The 14,287-nt window shown below is 42.7% G+C and overlaps 1 protein-coding gene and 1 pseudogene across 1 annotated transcript; both read left to right on the forward strand.

Annotated features, from left to right (window-relative positions):
- Nucleotides 1-3,643: 3,643 nt before the first annotated feature.
- LOC136524759 (uncharacterized) lies at nt 3,644-8,892 on the forward strand (annotated as a pseudogene).
- Nucleotides 8,893-12,444: 3,552 nt separating this feature from the next.
- LOC136523149 (chitinase 1-like) lies at nt 12,445-13,683 on the forward strand. The gene has a single exon (XM_066516930.1). The coding sequence runs from the start codon at nt 12,521-12,523 to the stop codon at nt 13,517-13,519; it is 999 nt and encodes a 332-aa protein (XP_066373027.1). The 5' UTR covers nt 12,445-12,520; the 3' UTR covers nt 13,520-13,683.
- Nucleotides 13,684-14,287: the final 604 nt, after the last annotated feature.

The raw sequence follows: 14,287 nt of genomic DNA on the forward strand, positions 1-14,287 counted from the left end.
AATGGTTCGTCACGCACAGGAGAGGATCGAGATATGCTATGCTTGGATTGCTCTGCTTCTGTCGAGTCTTCAACGACTCTGTTTTATTTGCTTGTGTGTGTGTGTGTGGAGGAGGCACTGGTGTGTCGCTCTTCATTTGCCAGGCAATGACGACTCGCCTGATCGATGTTAGGCACTCGTCCGCTGCTTTTGCTTGATATATCGTGTGTGGCAGAGATGCTGGTTTGTGTGTGATCGGCATCTGCTGCGCTGCTTCCGATCCATTGCATTGCATGGATCCTGTTTGGTTTTAATATTCGTGAGCGAGCCTGCTGTGACTGTACGTGCGTGAGAGGAAGAATAAATAAACAAGCAGAGGCGATCATCAGTCTTCAGCTTCAGCAGCAGCATGAGAGCTAGCGGATCATCAACTAGTGGGTCTGGGTGCGTGTACACCTCTGCTTGATTGAGATCCTTTCCTCATGCAGTCTCTCGTTGCTGGTGTTGCTCTCCCATATGGTCTGCTTTGTGTGTGTGTGTGTGTGTGTGTGTGTGAGAGAGAGAGAGAGAGAGAGAGAGAGAGAGACAGACAGAGAGAGAGACAGAGAGAGAGAGAGAGAGAGAGAGAGAGAGAGAGAGAGATTTCCCAGCAATGCATTATTATATTGACAAATAATTATTGTTGCTACACTGCTACTAAATGATGAGAACCATGATGAGTATTGCATTTTATCTTTCGTTTCATTGGAGCAAATCTATGGATATGGCTTATATATAGTATTTAGCAACTGATACTACTATTTTGCATGTTACTTATTTTGCATTGGAGGCACCAGTGCATCATATATATTTTGTTCTACTTTCTTGGAGGGATAGTATGCTTGGCTGTCTTTTCGCCCTTTGCAGACATATAAACAGACAAGTGAAAGTAGGGTCTCAAATCCCTTGCTGTGGGTGTTGTCTTTTCGCTCTTTGCAGACATGTAAATTCTCAGTTGCTGCCACCAATCACGGACGCTCGCTTGTCACTTGTGTGTGTTTAGAGACCACGACGTCCCACTAAATTTGGCTTGTGTTTTATGAGCAAGGGCACAGTAGGTGATCACAAGATTCGGGGTCTTGATGCTGCAAGGGCCATTCTAAACCCTCATGGCATCGGTGCCCAAGTTTTCCAGATGAAGATATTCTGCAATTGCAGACGCCATCACCTCTCAGAAACCCCTTGATTTCCGTTGAAACCAGTTCTCGGTCAAACTCTGCCTATTCTCCCAACTTGTACAGTAACTTGTTCAAAAAAAAAACTTGTACAGTAACTGAAGCTCTGAGAAAAGCCAGAATGAACGAACTTCAGGTTTCAGTCTGAATCGGCAGCTCTGCTGCTGCACCGTATCACGTCAGTTCTTTTTCATTGCAACCATAACCAACGCCCCTCGAGGACAAACCCTGTGGCCGTGAGTTTTATTTAGGCCTGCCATTCCCAGACCTCCGAGGTCTTTCTTGTCTGACGAGAAACAGGAGCAGGCCAAGCGACCATGCATTCCCCTCTGACGTAAGAGTAGTCCTTCCGGCCCAAAGGAATCCATAGATTGCTTCATTTCTCGTGTGAATTGGAATGGCAGCCGTGAGCACAATTTGACCCAAATTGATTTGTTATCCTCCATGTGTTAAAAAAAATCAAAACAAGCACAAAATCCAAAGTCTACGGTATGTGATTGTGTTGTTTCTTGCGAACGGACGCTAGACCGAGTGGTCAAGCTGTCTCAGGTAAAAAAGACCATCGCCCGTCCTCGTGTTCAAAGCCCAGGCCTAAGGACCGGCCAAACTCACATGGACGACGGTGCCGCTGTGTAAGGACGGGGCTAGGGATTCAGAGGTTTTCTCCGCCTGCGTGAGAGGTCTTTCTACCTTAAGCACAATGCTCGAGGCTATCTTCCCTCGCAGACCGAGTTTTTTTTATTATGTTGTTTCTTATTTGAACACCAATTATGCAGGCGTCCACCTGGGAACTGGGATCGATCATCTATCAGCATCCAGTGCGAGATAACCTTGTTGCTAGGGATTTGTTTTTCTTTTTTTTTTTGAAAAAAAAGATTCGTGCTCAATCAATATGCTGACGCCAATAAAGTTTACACACCATCTAGGGTTAACACGTTCGAGGCCACACACGGCCTAGCATGCAGCGGAGATAGGTCAAGATAGCAAGGCCGACCAACAGGACGGCCACACAAACCTGACGCATGATCTTTGCCCAAAAAGCTCATGAACACCTCCCGGAAAAGACACGTCGAGGAGGGACACAACGAGGTTGTTCTAGGGTCGGCAAGACCACCTAGAATGCCAAAAAACCTCATTAAGAGATGCGTTGAACAACAAGGGGTCGGGAGTGTAAAGGGTAGAAGAAGAGGGAAGTAGATTGATTTTTGATCAATTGTGTAATTGGATACCTCAATCAGTCGTGCTCCTCCAATATATATAGAGGAGATGGTCTTATCCCACTAGAAAACATTTCTAAGATCCAATATATATATAGAGGGAATGGTCTTATCCTAGTAGAAAATATTTCCAAGACGTAATTTTCAAGTTTCCCCCAAGATCAGAGGAGTTTGGATCGGAATCCAGTAAACTGGACTCATGCACAGGGGACATTAGAACTTACGACTCATCCCTCGTGGCATACGTCGGAGCTTCCGACACATGTCGCAACTTCCAACAAGGGAGGGACCATCGAAAACACACGTCAGAACTTCCAACATGAGGCTACCAATAAAGTGGCAGAGTTTTGAGCACTTCGAAACTTCCGACACTTCTGAGAACCCAACAAATGCCCAAGTCCAAATCCAACCTCCTCTGACCCTTTTTGCTGACAACATATGTCCCCTGTTTTTTAAGACGAAGCTCATGCGAGCTTTTAAAACACATGGCCACAAGCAACAATGTCAAGCCATCGACTTTGTTCTAAAAGCGATGCATGTATCGGCCATATTTGTTCTAAATGCGATATTGTATATTGGCCATTGTTTGGACAACACTTAGGTTTCTTGCCAAACACTACTTTTTCATGTACCTCCCATTAATAGCTCTTGGGAGACAATCACCGTGCAGCGTCTCTAGTATATATAAATTTCTAAATAACACTTTTATTACCTTGCATGGAACTTCCCAATTTAGAGACCCACTACTACAGAAAAATTATGCGAGGCGTTTTGAAAATGGCATCGGAGGCGGGCGGGCATTTGAACCGCCTCAGATAATGCCTGGGATTAACTGAGGCGGTCATTTTTATTAACCGAGGCGGTCACAATCGACCGCCTCGCAAAATCAATTTACGGAGACGGTCCTAAAATCTATTAACACAGGCGGATCTTATAAGAGGCCCGCCTCCAAAAATACCCCTATTTTTGGAGGCGGACCTCCTAACATGCCCGCCTCGAAAAAAAGGCCAAGGCCCAAACAGGCCCAGACCGAGGCCTGATAGCTGGAACAAGTATAAATAGAGGATTAGGGTTTCTCATTCACTTGTCTCTCTCTCTCCCCACTCGCGTAGTCGCGACTCCCCGAGCGCCCCCCTCCCTCTCCGTCACCCTCTCCTTCTCCCTCGGCGCCCCTCGCACGGCCTCCCTTACTTGGGCACGGCGGCCTTCCCCTTCTTCCCCACCGGTAGCGACATGGAGACGGCGGCGGCCTTCCCCTTCTTTCCCACCGGCAGCGAGGTGGAAGTGGCGGATCCGGTGGGGAGCTACGAGGTGGAGGCGGCGGATCCGTCGGGGAGCAGCGTGGTGGAGGTGGCGGCGGCCTTCCCCTTCTTTCCCACCGGCAGCGAGGTGGAGGTTGCGAGGTGGAGGCGACGGATCCGGTGGGCAGGTGCTCTCCGATGATGGATCCGGCAGGGAGGAGGGTGGATCCGGTGGGCAGAAGTGTACCAATGGCGGATCTGGCGGCGTGGCTCTAGATCCAGCGGCGGCGGCGCGAGGCCCAGATCCAGACCTGGTTAGGGCTGGGTACGGGCTTTTTCTTTTTTTTCTTTTTCTTTTATTTTATTTACCGAGGCGGGCATTTGGACCGCCTCGGTTAAGGTTTTATTTACCATGACCTTTTGACCAAGGCGGATGGGATGCCCGCCTCGGTTAATCTATTTTGCCCGCCTCCAATAAAATTCCTGGAGTAGTGACCACTTGCCAAGCTTTGATAAAATTTAACAGCATCATGACACAACTGGAGCTGCATCTTGATACGGAAGAGTTGGACATGGCTCTCAGTGTGGTAGGACCGTCCAAAATTATGCCGACTCACATGCACCTTCCATCATCTTGAGGACTTACCATTGTTAACTCACATGCAATGTTTTAGATCCGGCTGCATCTAAAAAGATAGGGGCATTTCTAGAGGCCACAGTAAATCCGAGCCGCCTCTAAAATCGATCTTTATGAGAGGCGGGCTAGCTCGGGAACTATTTTTAAAGGCAGATTTTGATTAACTCGCCTCTACTAAAAAATATTTGTGTAGTAGTGTATAAATAAGTAGCACGACAAGTATACTAATTTGTTGATTTGTTGCAAAAACAGATTGATCACAAGTCAATTGTATAATTGTGTCCGACGCAGAGGACAGACGACTGGTCTGGAGGTGGACTTCGGATGGGCAGTTCACGGTGAGATCGGCATACACAACACTCTTCACCTCGCATCCCATCCAATACTCGGTTGCAGCCTGATCTGGGACTCTTGGGTACCTCTTCGCGTCAAGTTGTTCCTGTGTCTAGCGCTACGACGACGACACTGGACGGCGGACCGCAGACGAAGACGCGAACTCCAGGCCAATGAGTCCTGCTTCCTCTGCGACCAAGAGCCAGAAACCATCGACCAGGTCGTCGTCTCCTGCTCCTTCGCCAAGCAGGTCTGGTGGAACATCATCTCTAGGCTTGGACAACCACATGGGCTCACTGATCACGCCACAATCTTCGAGTGGTGGAGTGCTTGGAGAGCACTGTGGAGCGGTGGCAGCAGGCACGGAGCTGACTCCATATCTTCGCCATAGAAAGCTTGGGAGCTGTGGAAGGAGCGGAATGCTAGATGTTTTTGCGGGTCAAGCACACAACTGCCACAACTGGTCACCGTGATCAAACACGCAGCGGACCAATGGGTTTTGGCCGACGCCGCAAATCTGTGTTGTCTATTGTTCAATGTAATAGCCTGGCTAGCTCGAGCGTCCATGTAAAACCTTCTAGATCCTCCTAGGGCGTCGCACAGGCGTGTTGTAACCAACATTCTCTCTACCTTGATACACTGACGTGCAAAGCTTTTGCGTTTAGAAAAAAAATTGTATAATTGCGTAGATTTAAAGAGCTTGTTTAGTACCTACCAATTCGTCAAGTGTCTCTGCACCTAGTACCCGCCAAAGTGATATATATATATATATATATATATATATATATATATATATATATATATATATATATATATATATATATATATATATGTGTGTGTGTGTGTGTGATACCTCTCACGGACAGATAAATTTAATAGTCGATTTGATACATAACTTTTACATATCTTGGGGAAAGAGGCCAGACGATCTAGAATTAAAATTTGATAGATTGCAAAAAGAACATAAGCACCTTGAAGAGCAATATTTAGCTACCAATAATAAATTAGAATTAGCTTTACAAATTTTAGAAGAGAGTAAAGTTTCTCTAGGAAGAATTAGCCAGAATAGTGATTATATTAAAAAAGATATAACTTATCTATATAAGAAGACTGATAATATTGTTGAGCATAACAAAGAAATTGTGTTGTCGTCAGCAGAAATAGTTGAGTCCACTAGATCTTTAAATTCAGAGAGATGGAAGTATCTAAGAGCCTCTCTAGAAGAGACAAGTCACTCCAATTAGTTAATAAAGACATAAGACCTTTAGGTTTTAAAGATAAACTAATAGAAGGATGTGATGATATTGAAACCTTAGAAGAAATGATAGACGTAGATAGAGATCTTGAAAGATATCAGAAAGATACTTTAAGAAAAATAAGGCCTCAACAAATATATCAAATGGGTTGGTTTGAAAATAAAAATGGATTATATAGAATATCTAGAGAAGTAGAATTAAGTGTATTGACAGAACCAATTCTGCTAAGAATTGTTAGTAAACAATTTGAGAATGCTTTAAAATATTCAGGGTATAAATATATACATCAGGGAATGTACATCATTGGAATTAAAGGTATGACAAGGAAAAAATTAGGAACAAAGGTTTTAATAACTCTATTGGACAAAAGATGAGATTCAATAAATAAAACAGCATTATGATTTCTAGAAGGTGATATGAATGAAAATATGTTAATAACATATATAGCTCCAGATTTAATAATGCCAGTAAAAGAATTTATAGATAAGATGGCATTTGGATTTTAGACTAAAGGATATGAAGAATTTAAAGGAACGAATCTATTAGTAAGCATAGAATTTATAGGAAGGTTTTATAGGAAGGTTAACCAACAGAAGTGGAACTAGATATAAGGTAAATGTGAACAATGTTGTAGAAAGTATGCAATCTAAAAGAATAAAATTTATGAGTCCTCTGAAAATAAGTTCTGAAGAAAGAGCAGGAGAAGAATGGAATATAAGCTTGTTAATAGAGCCAAAAATTTTAAAACAACCTAAAGATTACATAAGCTATGAAAATAATAATAGAGGGTCGACTAGTATTAGGTTTGTAGATTATAAAGAACAAAGTTTAGATGATTTAGAAGCATCTAGTTCAGAGGCAAAATTAGAAGAAAATAGAAGGCACAGAATATGTGAATTTATAGAAAAATTAGATATAGATAATGAAATAAAACATTATGAGCAAAAGTTAAGCATAATTCATGACGAATACAAAACCTCTATGGTATGTCAATGGACTGCTATAAGAGAAAAAGAACTCTACTTTAGACGAGAGTTATATAGACTTAATAACATTAAGAAAGATAGAGAGTTAAATGCTAAGAAATTCAGCAATCCAATAAAGAAAAATGAATTTGTGTCAAACTAAATAGATAACAGGGTAAGGGAAGCCCAAAAAGAATTAGAACATAGCAAGGATAAGATAAAAGACATAGAAGATAATGATATAAGCGAAGAAGAGCAATGGGAAATTAATATTAAGTTTTTACTAGAAAGCTATGAAGAAGAGGATGAAGATGCAATTGAGATATGTAGTAACAACACAATAACTCTCATAAATTCTTTAGAAAATAAAGAGTTGCATAAAAATAATGCCATAGAAGCAATGGAAATAGATCCAAGTACATCAAAAAGAAGAAGAGGACCTGAGATAAAGATAGAAGGAGAAAGTGAGAGACCAACTAGAAAATCAGAAACTTGGCCACCAGAAAAAGAAGAACCTGCATATAGATATATACCTGGACAATATAAGCATATGGGTTCAAAAAGAAGAGAATTTGAAAAGAAGGTACAATTTCAGAATTATAGAAGCGATGGTGCTATATTAAATTTAGCAGTACATGATCCTATAGATTGGTCAAATATAATTAGCATATGGAAAGGATTGATAGTCCAAAAGTATATACAAAATCAGCATAATATTGAAAATAGAGTAGAAGATATGATTACATATTTAGAAACATTTTTAGGTGAATCAGTCAAAGTTTTATGGGAACAATGGGTAGAAGCTTTCCCTAACCATTATGCCCAATTAAAAATGGCAGGTAGTAACCCATATAATTTTGCAAATATTATATCAAGCATTGTGATAGGTGAAGATCCTTAATTAGGATTTACTGCTTTACAGAATGAAAGATTAAAAGAAATAGAAAAATTGTCACTAACAAGCTGGAAAGGAATAAAAGAATTTTCTCAACACTATTTGTATAATGCTATGACTGCTAAGCAAGGCTATAATCAAGATATAGTTGAAAGATATTTCAATAAATTACCAGATCCCTAAGGTTCTATGATATTTGAAGAATATAAAAAAGAAACCATTGGTAAAGAATATAATATTTCTCAGGCTATAACATTCGTTTTCAAACAATTAAGAAAAATATGCATGAACATACAAGCCCAAAGATCAATGAAGCAATCAGATTATAATTTTTACAATAAAATAGTCCAAATACCATTGACATATGGAGAAGAGAGATCTAGAAACAAGAAATATCCTAAGAATTATAAGAAAGGAAATGTAAGGACAAAGAGACGTTATTTTCTTAGAAGATCAGACAATAGAGCTCCATTCCTCCATAAAAGGAATGTAAGAAGATATAATCCTAGAAAAAATTATGATAGTACATGTAGATGCTTTATTTGCAACTCGCCAGATCATTTAAGCAAAACATGTCCTAACAAAGACAAGAAAAGGTATTCCAACAAGCAAGAAGAACAAGAAAAGATTCAAATAATAGATAGTGTAAATGAAAATATTTTAGTCTGTAATGATGATATAATGGACGATGAATCGATATACTCAATTATACAGACAGATGAAATAGAATATGATGAAGAAAAAGAATCAAGTGATGAAGAGTTAGACTTAATTGATGAGTTAGCAGGATTAAAGATAGAAATGATGGATCAAATAAATTGTGAATACAAGTGGGATCATAAAAAAGATGATTCTAAAATAAAATGTGTATTTTGCATATATTATCAAGATCCAGCAAAAAGAGCAACATGTAGGCTATGTTTAAGACAAGCTTGTATGTCATGTCTAAAACAGCAAAGAGATATGAAAAATGACTCAGAAGCTGAAATACTATATGAGAAAAATAAAGTGCAATCAGAAAAAGAAGTAATTCTAGAGGAAAAAGGAAACAAATATTTAAACAATATTCCACAAGAGTTTCTCATTCCTAGATTAAGTTTTAAGACTGAAGAAACTTTGTCATACTTTACTCGTGATGTTATAGATATAATTTGAAAGAAATATGCTGAAAGGCATTACAAAACCTTTCATGATATACAAAACTACTTTATGAAATTATACCAAGGTAAAGAAAGGCATCTAGGAATAATTGCGAATGCAAATATTTTCCCTTTACTTCATCTCGATGATAAATTAATTATTAAGCCTCATAAAAAATTCTTAATATTGAGGGCTGATATAAATTTAAAATATTTTAGAAGCATACAAAGAAATATTGGAGATGATATCTTCCTACAAACTATTATTGATCATGGATTAGTCCATGATATATATGGTACACTTGAAGAAATTTTTCAATCAGAACTTGGAATAGCTATCAAAGAAGCTGGTAAGAAATTAGCATGTATTCATGGAAAGTACAAAATTAAGTTTTGTTCTAATCCACCAAAATTTACACAACCAATAAAACCAGCATGCCATGATATATATATTACAAAGGGATCATACAAATTTCCTACTACATGGACTTCAGACTCATGGTAAAATTATGAAGAGTTGTTCGTAAAAGACACGAACCATGATAATTGGAGAATTTTCAGTGAAGCAAAAGAATTAGAAGGAAATACCAAATTTGCTTCTTAATATTATATGATGTATCAAAATAAAATAATAAAAGTATTCTTACGAGAATACTATGGAAGATATAGTATAATACAGAGAGAAGTTGGTAGGCTAATAAAGCCTAGTTATGGCAAAGAATGTCAATTACGAAAAGAATATCGTGAATTGTTGTCCTGGTATGAAATATGGCAACCTGAAGAAGTGGACAACGAAGAAAATATTGAAGAGTCAATATAGACTCAGGTCAATTTCAATATGTATATATAAAAAATATATAATCTATGTCGATAAGGTGTTATCAATAATTTGGCCGGGGAAGAGATAACACTACAGCCATGAGCCGTGATTGAATACTACATGCCTATTCTTGATTTGATGTTTGCAACATCAATCATTCGGGCGTGTAAGACCATACCAAAGAATATCCAGAAGGATACTACCGTGCGCGATGGAGGACAGCGCAAAAGGAATATACAGTCACTCTACTGTAGCCAGGACAATTATTCTCCGTCCAGCTGTCCAGGCAACAGTAAGGAGGGATAATTGAAGACTTCGCCTCGAAGGCTCCTTCAGACGATAAGGCTCGCTCCTTCAGATGATAAGCATGAAGGACGCTCCCTTCGTGCTATAAAGCGAGACGCCAGGCGCATTTGTGAAGGCATTAGAGAAGCATCGAAGAATAGAGGAGACAATCATCGAACCATCACACCGAAGCCTCAGACACGCACTCTCATCCACCACCCACTCCACCAACTCTCCACTCACACATACACCATGAAGACATGATCTCAGAACGACTCTGAGAATCATCCACCATTAGTAGTAATCATCCATTACCATTGTATCACTCAACCTTTGTAAATTAGAGAATAAAGGAGGTTCCCGTGATCTTCCTGCGCTTGTAAGATAATCCCTAAGGTTTGTGCTAAGTGCTTGGGGTTTCCCGAAAGGGAAAGCCGTATGTAAACTTGCTCTGTGAAAATGAATTAAGCTTTCCTGTTTGAATCCATGCCTTCCTTCAAGCTCGTTCATATGGGGCGATGTCTCTATGCTAGGGACCCTAGAGGAGAAGCCTCTGCGTGTGTTGTTCTCGTCTTAGCCCTAGTAGCGGCGTTTGTAGAGAACCCTGTGTGCGCAGAGAAGTGTTCCCTTCGGATGGAACTGCCTGGGGAGACGATAGAGCCTGAGTCCTGTGTGTACGTGGCTGGGGATAGCGAGGGACTAGACCGGGTTAGTCTGATTCTGAAGCGAGCTAGTGATGCATACGGTGAGTACCGAGTAGGACTGTCACAAGCATAGTCGTATGACCGGCTGAACTGTTAGTCTCGCCAACCTACAAAAGATGCCTGCAAAATATTCAGTCTGGGAAGATGAAGCATATGTTGCTATGCCCTAGCTGTCACGTACGACGTACTACTGCACCGTGGAAATCGGAAGTCGCCAAACCAGACGAGAGAAGGAAGATCTAGTGGGCACAAGTGTGGAATTCCATGCGTGACAAGGACGTATACACACGTCGATATGGTTCCATCCATTCTGGCATGGATGCAGTGCAACAAGATAGGAGGAGTATTCCACGGTCCACATGCATAATCCGTTGGTGGTCATGCGCGCATGCTCGACTGCCCCACAGCCGCCGCGAAGTTTGATCGCAAAGCTACAAAGGTAAAGTTATGATATACTTATAGCTAAATAATTATGTGTTTTGCAATGAAAGGAAAAATATATCAAGGTGTATTTCAATTTGATACAGATTTCGTAAGACATTGTTATTTATTGTTAACATTAACTTATATTATGGATGTCACGATCATCATAAAATAAATTATAAAAGGATAAAACATAAGTAGATATGTACCATTCAAGTTATCGTTTTACATGAATGTTTGATAGTTTTTTTTTCTCCCGTTGCAATGCACGGATATATTTGCTAGTATATATTTATTTACCAATATATGCCGAAGTATTGGTAAAGTTAGGTAAATATATATGACGTGCTATACATGCGTCATTTTGGCCAAGAAGTGGAAGATGAAGCATGTTGCTATGCCCTAGCTGGCACGTACGTACGACGTACGACTGCACCGTGGAAATCGGAAATCGCCAAACCAGACGAAGTGTGGAATTCCATGCGTGACAAGGACGTATACGCACGTCGATGGTTCCATCCATTCAGATTCAGTCATTGATGCTCGATTGCATGCCCCAGCCGCGAAGTTTGATCGCTAAGCTAAGATCCATGCATGCATATAGGAGTATGTGCATGCAGTGGCGGATCCAGGGGGGATGGGGGGCTCCAGCCCTCCCTAATATCTTGATTTCAAGCCTAATCATTGTAGCAAAAGCTTGATTTCACCATTAAATCTTCATGCAAATCAACATCTCCATTGTTTTAGCCCCTTTATCCCGCATCATGCATCCGCCACTGTGTGCATGTATGTGATGTCCAGAGAGTCGACGTCGTCAAAGCTGGCAGCCTCACGTACTTCACTTGGCAGCAGGCAAGCCGGTGGAGTACACTGTAGACGAAGTCAAATTTGACCAGCTCCAACTAGCAGAGTCTCACTTGGCTGCCTGCCAGAGCCAGTACGTTATACGTACGTATAGCTAGGCTGCTACGAAAATTGGTACTACGTACGATCTTTCCACGTTCCTGCTTCCTGCATGTTAACACGTGATTAAGCTGTACTCCTGGAGTAGTTTATTGTTTGCGGTTGCGGTGTTCGAGGTCTATCGTCTGTACTACTAACATGCATGCATGGCGACGATTTGAGCCACGTCTCCATTTTCGTCCACACACACACACATATATATAAGATGAATAATAACAGATAAGTAACCCAGTACGTCGTAAGACTACTGTTCCAAGAGTTGACTATATCTATCTACAATAGCGATCCACGTCCTCTACAGTCTGCACGTGTCAGCAAGCAGCTTCTTGCATTGCCCTTGCAAATCACACGCCGATATAAGGAGACCGCTTGCTTCACACACCACCCAAACGACACCAGCTAGCAGATCCACAACACACAGAGCACTTGCCTTGATTGCTTCTCTCACGATGATGAGAGCACTAGCGGTGGTGGCCATGGTGGCCACTGCTGCCTTGCTCGCCGCGTCCGCCCGCGCCGAGCAGTGCGGCACGCAGGCCGGCGGCGCGCTCTGCCCCAACTGCCTCTGCTGCAGCAAGTTCGGGTGGTGCGGCAGCACCTCCGACTACTGCGGCAGCGGATGCCAGAGCCAGTGCACCGGCAGCTGCGGCAGCACCCCGACCCCGACCCCAAGCACTCCCACTCCCACCCCGAGCTCCGGCGGTGGCAGCGTGGCGTCCATCATCTCCGAATCCCTGTTCAACCAGATGCTCCTCCACCGCAACGACGCCGCGTGCCCGGCCAAAGGCTTCTACACCTACGCCGCCTTCATCGCGGCGGCCAACGCGTTCCCGGGCTTCGGCACCACGGGCGGCGCCGTCGCGCAGAAGCGCGAGCTGGCGGCGTTCCTAGCCCAAACCTCGCACGAGACGACGGGCGGGTGGGCGACGGCGCCCGACGGCGCCTACGCCTGGGGCTACTGCTTCAAGGAGGAGCAGGGCGCCGCGGCGGGGCCGGACTACTGCCAGCCCAGCACGCAGTGGCCGTGCGCCGCCGGCAAGAAGTACTACGGCCGGGGACCCATCCAGATCTCCTACAACTACAACTACGGCCCTGCCGGGCAGGCCATCAGCGCCGGCATCCTCGCCAACCCGGACCTGGTGGCGTCGAACCCGACGGTCTCGTTCAAGACCGCGGTGTGGTTCTGGATGACGCCGCAGTCGCCCAAGCCGTCGTGCCACGCCGTCATGACGGGGCAGTGGACGCCCTCCGGAGCTGATACCGCCGCCGGGAGGTTGCCGGGGTATGGCGTCGTCACTAACATCATTAATGGTGGCCTGGAGTGCGGCCATGGCGCCGATAGTCGCGTCGCAGACAGGATTGGGTTCTACAAGCGCTACTGCGACTTGCTTGGGGTCAGCTACGGAGACAACTTGGACTGCGCCAACCAGAGGCCCTTCAACAGCTAGATCGATGAACAAAAAACAGAGCACGCATGCAGTCTTATGAGTTATTATTACATACTATATACCATGAATTACCAACACAATAAGATCTGATGGGTTACATACTACACACAGATCTGCTACAAGGCAGATCGAGCAATGAATAAAGCAAATGGTTACTGATTGATGCTAGTTTTTTTTTTTTTTTGAACGAACTTTCTGATTGATGATTCATGATTGATTTCGTGTTGGCACATGCATGCTTGCTGAAGTCAGTGCGTTATATATATTGCTGCGGCTAATAGGATGAGAGACAGATACTTGCTAGCTAGCCTGATATACTCATGAAACATCCACGAGAGAGGAGAGGAGACAGATAAAAATAAAATTAAGCTCTATATATACATGCTAGCTAGCTGCCACTCTCGTTGGAATTGACAGGCACTTGTATGTGTATATGTCACCGCAATGCCAACCTTAACAAGATATTTTTATTTGGATCGGATATGCATGCATGCACGCGGCATGTGTAAGTGTGACGTGCAGCGCAATCCCACATAGAAAAAGCGGCGACAAGCAAGTCATGGTCAATACGAAGTCCACGACCCTTCTTCCACGCGGCGCCTATCACAAGTGGAAACTTCGTTCTACACTCAAGCCAATGTCAGTGGGATTTCATGGCAAATTGGGCCATGACAAAAATTACAAAGCATAAAAAAAATAGTGAACCGCCAAGTATATCTATATTTTCTTGAGGGCCTGAAACCCCCGAGAAAATGTGTCAAGAAAGAG

Source organism: Miscanthus floridulus, chromosome 18 (genome assembly GCF_019320115.1).
Source record: "Miscanthus floridulus cultivar M001 chromosome 18, ASM1932011v1, whole genome shotgun sequence".
Lineage (NCBI taxonomy): Eukaryota > Viridiplantae > Streptophyta > Magnoliopsida > Poales > Poaceae > Miscanthus > Miscanthus floridulus.

What these genes read in the sequence shown, in the direction of transcription:
- LOC136523149 (XM_066516930.1), top strand. Translation starts at nt 12,521, where the DNA reads ATGATGAGAGCACTAGCGGTGGTGGCCATGGTGGCCACTGCTGCCTTG.